The following is a 13,484-nucleotide window of genomic DNA, read 5'->3' as shown; positions in this document are numbered from 1 at the left end:
ACTTGCAGTCCTCCTGCCTCAGCCTTCCAGGGTGCTAGAATTATAAGCCTATGCTTCCATACCTATTTTGTCAAAAACACTTTCTAATACAAGGCCAGGACTTGGGATTTCTGTGACCCACAGGACAAGGAATATACGGTCTGCACATACTGCTGAGTCCGTCATTAAGCAAATGGATGGTTACAGCAACCTAAGCCCACAAGCAAAATAAAATCCAGTGAACACAGAGAAAGTGAGAGAATTTGATCTGCGTTGTTGCTATATTATAATTCTCAATTAATCAGTGTTCAAGGACAGTCATAAGGCCGAGCAAGGACACAGGCAGGTATTATCATTAATTATTAATTATTGTTATTTTGTATTTAGGACGGGCTCTACAAGGATCTACAGGGTGTCGCTACGTAGATCGGACTCGCAGTGATCCTGTTTTCAGCCTCCCAAGCACTGAGATGCCAGGTGCCCGCCACCATGCCTAGTCTCAAAGGCAGTCCCAGTGTCCTGGTGGGGGGCAGGGCTGGCATGGCGTGCCAGGGATCGAACCCTGGCCACTGAGCATTGCCTAAGCAGGCTCTTTAATCCGTTAAGCTGTCTGGCCCACCCTGGGCGATTATTATTATTTGAATGAGCAAAATCATTTGACAGAAATCATCTCTGATTAAGTTCTGAGTCTGAACTTACTAAACAAAGACTAAAATAGCAGTCTCAAATATGCTCAAAGAGCTGAAGAACTAAGAATGTAGGAAGACATATGACAAAATGAAAATATCCATAAAGAGATTGAAATTGTACAAATGAATCAAACAGATATTCTTTACTTGAGAGTTACATCTGAAATTAGAAGTTTATTGTAGAGGTTCAAGAGCAGATTTGAGCAGGCCGAAAACAGAATCAGTGAACTTGAAAATGGGGACAATGAACAATTCTGGGGAGAAAAAAGAAAGTAATGAATAATAAAATGAATAGAACATGAGTAATCTGTGGTTTACTGTTCAAAAGATTAATATGTATATTAGGGAGTTGAAGAAGGGAGAGAGAAAGGAAGAAGAGGAAGAGAAATGGAGGGAGGAAGAGGAGAGAAAGGGGAGAGGGAGGGAGGGACGAAGCGAAAGAAATGGCTGAAACGTGACAGAAGGTACAAAGTGTAAACCCCAAGATGCCCCCACTGCGAAACTTCATGATGACGAGACTGTCAGAGGACAAAGAGTCTTGAGGACGAGGCGGGGGTGGGAGGGACTTGCCACGAACAAACCATCTTTAAGATCAGCAGCCATTTTCTCCTCAGAAAGCATGGAGGGGAAAGGCATTGAGTGGATACAGTTAAAGTATGGACGCTGCTCTGAAGTTGCACGGATTAAAAAGTATTAAAAGAGAGGATTGTTGACAGAATTTTATGTCAGTAAATTAGATTAACTAAATTAAGCAAACAGACTCCTAGCAACACATAATTTATGTTAACTGGGTCATGTGAGAGCATTGGAAGATGCCTCTACCAAGTAAAAAGATTAAACCAGTAACAAAAATTTTCTGACAGGAGAAAAGTCCAGGCTGAAGAGCCTCACTGGTGAACTGTAGCAAGCCTTTACTGAACAATCAACATTAAGTTTTCTCGAACTCTTTTTTTTTTTCTTTTTTTCTTTTTTTGTATTTTTTAGGGAAGGGTCTACAAGGTATTCAGGTTCTCACTACTAGATGGGACTCATAGTGGTCCGCCTGTTTAGAGCCTCCTGAGAGCTGGGATTGCAGGTGTGCACCACCATGCCCAGTCTCAATTGCTGTCTCAGCGCGCCTTGGGGGCGGGGCCGGCATGGCAGGCCCAGGAATTGAATCCCTGGCTCCCTGGCTCCTGTGCCTGCTTTCAGGCACTTTAATCCGCTGAGCTATTTGTCAAACTCATAAAAAGTTGAAATAAAAGCAACACTTTCTTACTTATTCTGTGAGGCCAGAAATACCATAATTTCAAAGCTAGAAAAAATATCAAAAGATAGTATAGACCACTATTGCTTATTAATATAAATGCAAAATTCTTGAAGAAAATATTAGCAAATGTAATAGAAGCACACATTAAAAGATTGTACACTATCCTTGTGATATTTGTTTTAAAGTGTAGGGTACTTTCATACAGGAAAAATCAGTGTGTTCTACACTACATTAATAGAATAAGTGGAGAAATCATAAGACCATTTCTGTGGACAGAAAAGGCTTTTTGCCAGAATCCAGTGCCCTTTCATGATCAAAACAGAACAAACAAACAAACCCACTAAAAAGCTGGCAACAGAAGAAGCTTCTTCACTGTGGCAGAGGGTGTAAACCTAGGAAGCTCCCAGCAAAGCCCACACCCTCTGGTGCTCAACACTGGACGAGAATTCCTAGCCAGTGCAGTTGAACAAGTACAAGAAGTAAATTCATTCAGATTGAAAAGGAAGGAGTAATGTTATATTCACAGACGTGACCCTGTATGCAGAGAATTCTCAGGAATTCACAAGAAAGCTGCTTGAGTTGATAAATAAATAAATTTATTTATTTATTTATTTATTTATTTATTTATTTATTTGGTGGAACCGGGGATTGAACTCAGACCCTTGTGCTTGCCAGGGAAGCGCTTATTCCACTGAGCCATCTCCCCAGCCCCTGATAAATAAATTTAGTAAAGTTATAGGTTATATGATCTATGCTCATCATCAGTAATGATTCTAGAAACCACCAATAAACAATCTGAAAATGAAACATTGCACTTGTAGAAGCATCTCAATGAGAAAAATTAGGAATTAAGAAAATGAGACTTTGATTTTTAAAATTATAAAACATTACTGGAAGAAATTAAATAACTACCTAAATAGATACACATACCCTGTTCATGGGTTGTGAGATACATATTGAAATGTCAGTAGTACGGAAACAAATTACAGGATCAACAAAACCTCTATCATAATTCTAACATCTTGTTTCTGTGGAAATGGAAAAACTAATCTTCCAATTCATACTGAGTGTCTGGGAGCCCTGAATAACCAATAGGGTTCTGAAAAAGAACAAAAATATAGGAGGATTCTTATTTCACAACTTGAAAACTCGCCCCAGAGCTCTGACAATGAATACAGTGTGCTACCGGCATGAGTGCGGACATACATGTCAATGAAACAGAATCAGATTTACAGAAATAAAACCATGTAGCCTATGGCTGATTGATTTTTAATAAAGGCGTCAAGTACTAGGGGAAAGGACCATCTCTTCAACTAAGGGATCCAGATTCTACATGTAAAAGAATGAAGGTGGAACCCTACTCCTTACTACGATGGGTCACCAGTCTAAATACAAGAGCTAAACCCATGAAACTCTTAGAAAACAAAGGCTTATCTTCATGGCTTTTGATTCCACCGTACCTTCTTAGATAGTTAAACCAAACCAAGAGCAATAAAACAAAAAATAGATAAATTGGATTTCATCAAAATGAAATGCTGTTTTCAGTCAAGAGGCATTATCAAGATTATTAAAAGAAAGCCCAAGGGATGGTGGGATAGCTCAGAGGACTGGGCGCCTGCTTAGGCAAGTACAGGGACTGGGGCTTGATCCCTGGTCCTGTGTGCTGCACTGGCTCTGCCCCTTGGTGCACCGAGTCTGGGTGTGGCACTGCAGGCCTGTAATCCCAGCACTGGAGAGGATGAAAACAGAAGGCTCACTATGAGTCTGAGCTGCGTAGTACGACCCTGTACCAAATACATTAAAAAAAAAAAAAAAAACCTATAGAATGAGAGAAATATTTGCAAGTATATATTTTAATAAATACTTGGTATCTAAAATATAATTTAACAACAAAAGATACATAACCCGATTTTTAAATGGGCAAGGCACCTGAATAGCCATTGTTTTCAAAGTAGATATACTGATGGCCAACAAGCACACGAAAAGATATTTAACATTCTTAATTATCAAGAAAATGAATGGTAAAACCACCATTATTCATTACTCCAGCCCACCTGCCATAGTTGTTGTCTTAGTCATTTTCTTCATCACTGGGGCATAACACCCAACACCCACAAATCTAAGGAAGAAAGTTTCATTAGGACCGCGAGTGTGTAGATGTCTCAGTTCACAGTTGGCTGGCTCCACGGCAGGGCCACGTGGCAGATGGGCCTGGCGGGGGAGAAGGAGTTTGTTATGTGGCCTTGAGAAGTAAGGAGGAATCCAAGCAGTGGGAAGGATGCATCCCTTCAGGCCCCCAGGGACTCACCTCTTCCTACTAGGCTGTGAACACCTTAGAGAATGCAACTACACACCCACGATCTAGGGTCACACACCCATCATGTAGTAGCTTCTCGAAAGTCCACCTAGGAGTGCATGAGGCTTGCAGGGAACATCTAGGTGTAAGCCTTAATGGGTATACTTTTATTTTAGGTGGAAAATAAGTGTTAGTAAGGACATGGAAAGTTAGCGCATTGCTGGTGGGGATGTAACATGGGGCAAGTGCTGTGGGCATCCGCTGAGAACCAGCGCATTAGACAGAAGCACACATGTAGGACCAAAGAGCACAGCTGTGTTGGTCTGTTTCATTTTGTTTTTTAAGCTAATGAAACCATGTTCTTGCTTAGATCTTTTCACTGACTCTCCATTCTACATCCAGCCAAGGCAAGGACTGTCCCTTCTTTTCCCCCTGCAGCCTCATCCTATGCCACTTTCTCTTCTGGTCCACTTGTCCTAAGTTCACTGTTCTTCTTTTAGTTCCTTGAACATGCCAGAACCTCTTGACAGGCTTCTGCTTGGAACGATTACCCTCACACCCATCCTGTCGAAATCCTTTCTGGACCTTGTTGAGGTCCAGAAAAATCTACATTTGTAATCCCATGGAAAAGTTAATGGGATTCCAATCAGTGAATTCCAGCCTACCACTTCCAGTGCAACCCATGATGAGAATAAAGACACTAAGGCACGTGTGTAGCGGTGGGGAGCCAAGGGGTCCTGAGTCCAGCTACTACAATGGCTAATAGAAACAAAGGCTTCTGCCCAGGGCTGAATTGGGTTTTATTAATTCATGAAGAGGAGAGTGGCTTGGGGGTGAGTGACTGTGAGAGTGGATGGAAGTATGTAAGTGCTGTGAGCTGGGCTAGGTAGGAGGCCTACAGTCACCTCTGCAATAGGCAGAGAAGGATCTGCAGGAAGAGTAATCTGTGTAACACAATTTAGGACAGTATCTAGTGTTTTGGAGTTGGTGTGTTGGCTTTGATGTGTAGTTTTTTATTCCCTGAGAAGTATGAATCTCTAGCCTCAAGGCTCATCTCAGTAGACAGCATGGCTATGATACGGGGAGAAAAACTGGTCTCGGGTGGGTGACCTCCAAACAATATAGGGAGCCTCCAAATGACATAGGGAAAAACGATCTCTGGACCTGACCTGCACGAGTTCGTGTTCTCTAAAACCGAAGAATGAGTTTTAGGAACAAATGGAAGTTATGAGCAGAATATATTTATTGAGAGAAAGAAAGCTCCTGTCTGAGAGAGGGACAGGAGGGGGGCCTGAGTGGGTAGTTCTCCCCAGGAAGTTATCCCTTGCAGGGACTTTTATAGAGGAAAACCATGTGGTGAGGCAGGTCTAAGGTGGTGGAGAAGACATGGGAAGTTGCTTAGTTGGGCATGAGATGGGACAAAACTATGGTCAACCAATGAGATTACAAGCATCATTGCTCAGGTAAAATTGATTAAATCCAGTATCAAATGGGAAAGTGAGTCACGTAGCAAGCAGGCATGAATACAGAACAGGGTCTCTTCCTGTTGGGGGTTGGGCTAGTGACTCATTTGGGCTCTTTCAAGTAGATTGATACTATTTAGGATATCAATCCCTAATGCCCATCCCTAGGGAAGTATGTAGCTGTGCTTCCTCTTTTTGTCTTGGTCTTGAGGCGTGGCCCATATGGGAGTGTCTGTCTCTTCCAAGTTGCAAAGTCACCTTGTCTTCCATCTTGTCTCCTTGAGAGCCGGGCCCTGTCTGACTGCCTCTAATATTTCTAACTCGACTGCCTACAACAGCTGTACAAGGCTTAGCCCACACATATTATTTGGGAGCCGTAGTGGGGGCTTCATTGACTGTCACATTGCTTTACCAAGTACCCATTAGCTTGGCTTTGCTTAAAGCCACTTGAAGGGAGAAGGAGAAGTCCTCGCCAGCTCTGTGCATATCAGTTCACAGAAGTAGGGCCAGGGTTAGCCAAATGGACAAGATTGCTCTTTTTTCAAGGAGATTCTTCCAGGTGGTCCTCCATGCCTCCATTTGCAACTTGTCTATTTTTGATCTTGTCTGAGTTTCTTTGTGCACTACCTTATCTTTGCAGATCCTTCTCTGTTACTTTTTGTGTTAAGGACCAGGCTTTGTTGGTCTTCTCCAGATTTGCTCATGTGCCTGTGTTGGGCTGGTGCATTGGCTGAAGCACTTACCTGAGACAGTGTCTGTCCCATGGTGGTTTTCTCTTGGCCATGTGATGTGTGGGCCATCGGTCTCATTACCCAGCAGGTGGGCTTAAGCTGGTTCCATGGTCCGTGGCAACATTTCAGGGAGTCTCTTGAGGTTTGTACTTGGCATGAAGTCATTTCTGATGTGTGCCTCTGGCCTAACCAAGTCATAGGGCCAGCCCCAGATTCCAAGACATGCAAACAGTCCTCTGGCTGTGTGGGTCTACAAGGCAGCTCAAGGTATACTCACATGAGAGAATCAGCTGAGTATTTATGATTTTTCTGCCACATGCTGTCTACCTGAAACATCTCCATTTCTGTAGCACACATGGTTTGAAAGAATGTGCAGGGCAGGTTTCAAGGTAAGGGACCTCTGCAGTTCCCCAGGGCAAGCACTTGGAAGGCTCTGGGATTGCTTTAATGGCCTATTGTTGCCACCTTCAAGTTTTTCATAAGATTTGTAGAAGAGACTCCACGATTATGCAACTAAGTATAGCCGGGATCAAACCTGGCTCCTTGTGCTTGCCAGGCAGGTGCTTAGGCTGCTGAGCTACCTGTTTTGTTTATGAAATTTTTACTAATACATATTTGCAGTACATAATGATTGCAAAGATACAGAACACATCTGAAATTTTCTGTGCCTCCCCCACCTTGCTACTTGAAAATATGTTAAGTCAACATGCATTCAGCATGCCTAACCTAACCGACATCATAACTCATCCTCCCAGGGCACTGTCAGATAGCATCAGTTGTTTCTTCTTGTGATCATGCACTGGAAGTGCTAGGTCATTGCCGTTACTCAGGATCCCAGACAAATCTCATCAATCTAAAATGAGTGACAGAGAGACCCGCTTTCCAAAGTAAAGATTTTATTCACGAATGACCAAGGATTGCAGCCTGGGACCTAGGAGTCAGAGCAGAGTGTGCACACAGCCAGGGAGGCTGAGAGAGAGAATGGTTTTATAAAGATGGCATGACAAAAGGTGCAGACATTGGTTAGCAACAGGTGTCTCTGGGAGACAGGATCAAGCATAGCTCCAGGGTTGGACAGGCACCTGTGGAGGAGACATCCTCCTTGAAATGATAGTTGATGTTCTTAGGCAAATGTGTGTGGGAAACACTCCACCTCTGCACCCTTAATGGCCTTCCAAGTCCATTTTGTCAGCGCTTAATATAACTGAGCTCGTTTTGATTCTGACAGCATTCATAGTATTGTGCCACCTATCAATACCTGCAAAAGATCAAAATGTGAAGGATGGTTTCTGCTGAGTGCATACTTGGTTTGCACTGTGGTAAGACAGAAAAATCATTAAATGGAATCACTGCAAGCGAGGGTGATTCTCAAATGACTGACAGAGCCAGGGCTGTGGCTTAGCTGTGCAGTACCTGCATGGCAGGTGCAAGGTCCTGAGTTTGATTCCTAGTGTCAACCCCCCTCAAAAAAAGATATGAAAACAAAACAAAACACCAAAGTCAAATGACTGCACTAGCTATCAGTCATCTTCTCAGCCGAGTGGCCAAGAGTGGACACCACATGTCCCCATGCCTTTCTTTTTCACTTGTTTCCTGCGCCGTTCGCATTTCCCACTGTGCTGTAGGAGCAGACCCACCTGTAAGGGCTTCTGATTTCACTGCCAGGATGTGACTAAGAGAGACAGCAGCCCACCCTCTTGACATGGGGGGAGTGAAACTCTCAACCTGAGAGATCCCTGGGAGGAGTTCATGTTCTGCAAAACCCAAGAATGACTTTTAGGAACAATGGAGAATTAAGAGCAGAATATATTTATTGAAGGAAAGAAAACTGCTGTCTGAGAGGGACAGAAGGGGACCCAAGTGGGTTGCCCAGGAATAGATCTTTTCCACGCAGGGATTTTTATAGAGTAAAACCACGTGCCGAGGTGGGTGTAAGGTGGAGATCATGGGAACTTGCTAGGTGGGCATGAGGTGGGACAAAACTGTGGCCAACCAATACGATTATAAACACAATTGCTCAGGTAAAATTGGTTAAACCCAGGACTGAATGGGGAAGTGAGCCAGGTAATAAGCAGGTATGAATAGAGCAGTGGCGCATCCTGCAGGGGGGTGGGCTAGTGATGCTTCCCAGCTTCCTCAGGGCGATTACCAACCCCGGATGCTCATCTTTAGGAAAGTAAGTGTTTGTTTCATCTGTTGTCTTCCGGTCCGGCCCACGGGAGAGTGCTTGTCTCTGTCACAGTTGTGAGGTGTCTGGCCTTCCACACGGGCTCCTTCTAAGGGCCCAGCCCTGTCTGACTTCCTGTAATATTTCTGTGTGACTCAGCTGCCTATAACACTGTCATTTATTCCCACTCAGTGGGTGTGGGACCCTGTAGATACAAGGAGTCTTGAGGTTAGGACCACAGATGTCTGATACAGGCAGAAAACAAAGGCTTTTCAGAGTTTGACAAATCACATTGCTGCAGAGGTGGTTTCTGAGGATGTGAGGCAAGAACCCAAACTGCCTGATGCGTCCCGTGTTCTAGACTTTGACCCTACCTGCATTATGGAAGTTACTTAAGCTTCTCCTTCAGAGAATCCTTCTGCAGGGATAGGGAGCCTTTTAGAGTTTGCAGTGGTAGAATGTGCGGCAGGTTCTCCACCACCATCCTCATGGGTTGCAATTATGATTCCCATTGCCTAGGTCTCTCTGTGGGCCTTGAAGAGATTAAGGGGCTGGCTGACCTCCCATGGTCTGTAAGACATGGACAGGGGACTTAACCTAGGCCTTTTGAAGTTCAAAACCTTTGATCGCTCATCCAGGAAATATTTACTAATTGCTCCCTGGGTGTTACCACAGATACTGTGGTGCTTAATTACCCATTTCCCATGCAGGAGAAGGGACACAGCATCATTGCTTGGTGTGTGGGGTGTTCTAGTCTAGAGGGAGAGGTGGGCCCAGTGTGAAGCACCAGAAGGAGGAGACAGTGTTTCCACCCAGCGCCACCCCTAGGGCCGGGTGCTTTTCTTCTTGCTTTCTGGTTGGAGTAGTGTATTGGTCAGGGTTTTTACTTAGAGGAACAGATATAAGGAACATATATTAACACAAGATATACAATGTACAAGGAATTACAAGATTGGCTTATGATAACCAGCCAGAGAGTCAGATGGGGGAGTGTGGAAAGGGCAGTTGCACACCCCAGACTGAGGAATTCAGTCCCAAGGGCTGAAGCTCACTGCTGTGCTCCATGCAAGTTTCTATTCGTCAGCTGATGGGTCTGTGAGGGAAGACTGAAGAGTCTGCAATGGATGCTGAAGTGTCTGCGACAGAAGGTGAAGGATCCAAGCCGGAGGTGTCAGGTGATGAAGTCAAAGCCAAGTGCGAAGACTGAAGCTCCTCCCACGAAGTGGAAGATAGACTACTTCCTCAGCCCCTTTATATGGTCTCTTTGTGCTGAGTCACTCTGGGGGCAGAACCAATTGTGCCCCAGGGCAGGACCCCCACCAGCCCAAGTGCACTGCGGAGTTGACACAATGTATCAACCACTACAAGCAGCCTACCTGCAGGACTCCTTCCTTGAAAGGCACTCATGCAGAAGTTCTGAGGACTCCACTCCTCAGAATCCTGGGTGCCAGAACTGCCATAGCTGGGGTAGGGGAAATACATCACTGTCTGGGCTGGTGAGATGGCTCAGTGGTCTAAAGCACCTACTTAGAACAAGCTTAGCAAAGCACAGGGGACCGCGGTTCAATCCCCCAGCACCACATGCCAGCCAGCCCTGCCCCCTGGTGGGCTGAGCTGGCCACACACACACAAAATAAATAAATAAATAAAATAAAAAAAAATACATCACTGTCTCATTATAAAAATTACCCTTTGATTAATTCAAAGCTGCACAAAGCTCTGTGAGAAAGAGGCTACCGTTTCTCAGGTGAGAGTGAGCACATCTTAAGTCTTCATAATTCTTCTCCAAAACCACTTCTGGATCCAAGAACCACATCTGCCTTATTGCTGCAGAGCTAGAAATGCTTCTGATGTGCTTTCAGGTTAAAATGACATGATTCTCTATTTTAAATATTAGCATGTGGCTTCCTAGGTAGAGTAGAAGCAAAAGCTTCTTGCTTGTCAGACTTAATTTCTGGGTCCTGGTGGATCCTTATGGGTAGGCATATCCTGCCCTAAAAGTGCTGTTGGTTAAAGATCAGAGGAGGACAGCCATCTAGGTGCCCCCCACGTGAGCCTCTAACGTTAAGTAACCTGGCCCGCAGTGACAAGGCTTATCAGAGGCTTCTGATCATTGTAAGAGAATTGCCTGTCACTCAGTTTCCTTTTGGGGCGCTCTAAGATGATGGTGTGATCCTCCTGCTCTGTGATCCAGAGCCTGGGTGAGCCGCAGTGAGAAAGAGGAAGCTTCCAGAAGCTGAGGTTCCCAGGCAGACGAAGGTTCAGGCAGGCCCAGGGACAGCGTGAAGTTCCAAGCTCTCTCTACCCCCTTCTGCCTCTGGGTCTCTCTTCCTGATAGATATGGGTCTGTGTCATGTGTCCTTTCTTTCACCTGGACATTGCTGTCTCTAACAGCTGAGCCGGCTTTACGAAGTGAATTTGATTACGACTTTTTTTTTTTTTTTTAATGCCACAGCTGTTTTTTTTTTTTTTTTTTTTTTTTTTAACCTCAGCTGCTTCGCATAATCCCACAGATGCTAAACATATGTTTATAGGCACAGAGAAAGAAGCTATGTTCCATTCTTCCCATCTTTAATTCTTGTTTTTCCTTTCATGCAGAAAGTCAGAGTCGCAGAGCTGAGAAATCGTATACATTTGCAGATTAATATTTCTGTGCATTAACACAGAAACAGCAGGGTGGCTAATGGTATGCTAATGAGCTGACAGTTTTTATTGATCATAATGAGAGCCGACAAGTGTCTTTCTTGGCTTTTATGCAAGCTGGAATATTTTATTAACTGTCTTCAGGGCAGAAATACATATGATTGGTTGCATTTTGAAATCCTTCCTTGTGAGTTTCCCGAGTCTTACTTTTTGTTAGGCAGCCGCCAAAGATTGAGCTCCTGCCAGTTTGTAAACTGAACACATCTCCATCTAGGCATTTACATGCCTGGCAGGAAACTCTCACCCCTTTTCGCTTTGCCTTTCAAAGCAATTTGTTTCAGTGTTTTAGCACACAAAAAAAACCCAGAACCATTTTCTTCAGTGTAAACAGAGATCTGCAGGGAAAAGAGAAATGCTGAAAAAGAATTAGCATTTGTTTGGTAGTAAAGCAGCCTCGTTTGTATTAGAAAGCTCTGGGTGTGGAGGAAACTGGGGACCTGAGTTCTCCTGTACAGGAGAGGATGCAAATGACACTGTTTTCTTTCTTTCTTTCTTTCTTTCTTTCTTTCTTTCTTTCTTTCTTTCTTTCTTTCTTTCTTTCTTTCTTTTTTTTTCTTCATCTTCCTATATTTATTCCTGCAAAAGGAGAAAGTTCTAGGAATAACAGAAATAATGGACATGATTTCCTCAAATATCAGAGAGCCATAATGTGCACCCTCTGAGCATTTCTGTTCTCGTGAGTTCTGAGCTGCCTGCAAGTGGGAGAGGGTGGCAGTGGGAAGATTAAATAGAATTGGGTGCTAAGAGTAAAGTTTATTAATTTGTGCTTTGGCTCTTTGATATTTATTTAGACATCCAGATCCGATGAGGGTTAGCATTGTGCAAGTGGTGAGGAAGTGATCGTTCAGCCAATTAATAGCATAAATAAGGTTGCAGAAGGGAATATTAACACCTAAAAACACCCCTGTTTTCCAGCACTGAAAAGCTGTTTGAGCAGACTGTTAACATCTAATAAAAGTAATTTGTTTTATACATTTGATTAGTAGCTATCTACTCAGGCAATTAAATAGAATCACATTTTGCTAATAGGATCTCTTTGTAGCAGTACCTTGCTCGTTCATGTAACTACAGGTCTCTGTCAAATAGTATGTTTTGATGTGCAGCATTTTCCAGGGAGAACCACTGGTTTTGGCTTTGGGAGGCCTGTAGTGCATGGAGTTGGATTCAGGGGATCTTTAGGAGAGCTGCTGGGACTGTCAGAGCCCTCCAGTTATCATAGGTGAAGTGACCAGATGGCTTGGCTCTTGATCTGCAGTTCCTTTGTCTGTCTGTCCGCCTGCCTGCCTGCCTGCCTTCCTTTTTTTTTTTTTTTTTTTTTTTTTTTCAGTACTAGGGATCAAACTCAGGACCTTGCAGTGCTAGACAGGCACTTAGGCCACTAAGCTATCTCCAGGGCAAGATCAGTAGTTCTTGCTTAGAGGATCAGAGTCCCTTCCTGTCTCCTCCCAACCTCTTTGAACATTCTGATTACCTATCTTTACCACCCTATGAGATTCTAACAGTTCTCAAAATTGTGTGATTCTCAGTTTTGAAGATCTTGTTCTCTTTCTTTTTTTAAAAAAAATGTGTTTAGTACAGGGTCTCTCTACATAGACTGGACTCTTCATGATTCTCCTGTTTGCAGCCTCCCAGGCACTGAAATTACAGATGTGCCCCACTTGCCCAGCCCAGTCTCAGTCTTCATCTCAGCTTGCTCTGAGGGTGGGGCCAGCATAGCATGCTGGGGATCGAACCCGAGTCGCTGCGCTCTTCCTAAGCTCCTGCTTTAGTCCACTGAGCTATCTGGCTGGCCCAGGATCTTGTTTTCTGGACACGGGGATGGAACTCAGAACCTTCGCATGGAGTAAAACCCAGCACTTTCTATTTTTTGTTTTGAGACGGGGTCTCCTGGAGTCACTAAATTGCTTAGGCTGGATTTGAACTTGTAGTCCTCTTGATACACCCTCCCAAAGAGCTGGGATTATAAGCATAAGCTACTCTGCCCTGGTAATCTCTAGAAATTTGATAATGTTGAAATAGTTGCTGTGCCGTGGTGTGAAATCTATTAAAAGAACAACAGAGAGTCATATTGAGATGGTCCTCACGGCACTGATAGCTAGTAATTCAGTTGGCTTCCATTCAAGTCCAAATCAGGGAGACTTGACTATTTACAGGTAGGCACAGGATTCTCTGTCTCTCTCCTCTCCTCTCCTCTCCTCTCCTCTCCT

The 13,484-nt window shown here is 44.0% G+C and overlaps 1 protein-coding gene across 1 annotated transcript in view; it reads left to right on the top strand.

Annotated features, from left to right (window-relative positions):
- The window catches only part of Nell1 (neural EGFL like 1), a 990,534-nt gene that overhangs the window by 232,074 nt on the left and 744,976 nt on the right, over positions 1–13,484 (top strand). Inside the window, exon 7 of the mRNA XM_004642698.1 lies at positions 8,829–8,851. Coding sequence (XP_004642755.1) covers positions 8,829–8,851 — 23 coding nt within the window. The remainder of the gene's footprint in view (positions 1–8,828; positions 8,852–13,484) is intronic.

Source organism: Octodon degus, unplaced genomic scaffold, assembly GCF_000260255.1.
Source record: "Octodon degus isolate 3935 unplaced genomic scaffold, OctDeg1.0 scaffold00159, whole genome shotgun sequence".
NCBI lineage: Eukaryota > Metazoa > Chordata > Mammalia > Rodentia > Octodontidae > Octodon > Octodon degus.
Note: the sequence above shows the minus strand (reverse complement) of the source record. Positions and strands in the feature narration are given on the sequence as shown.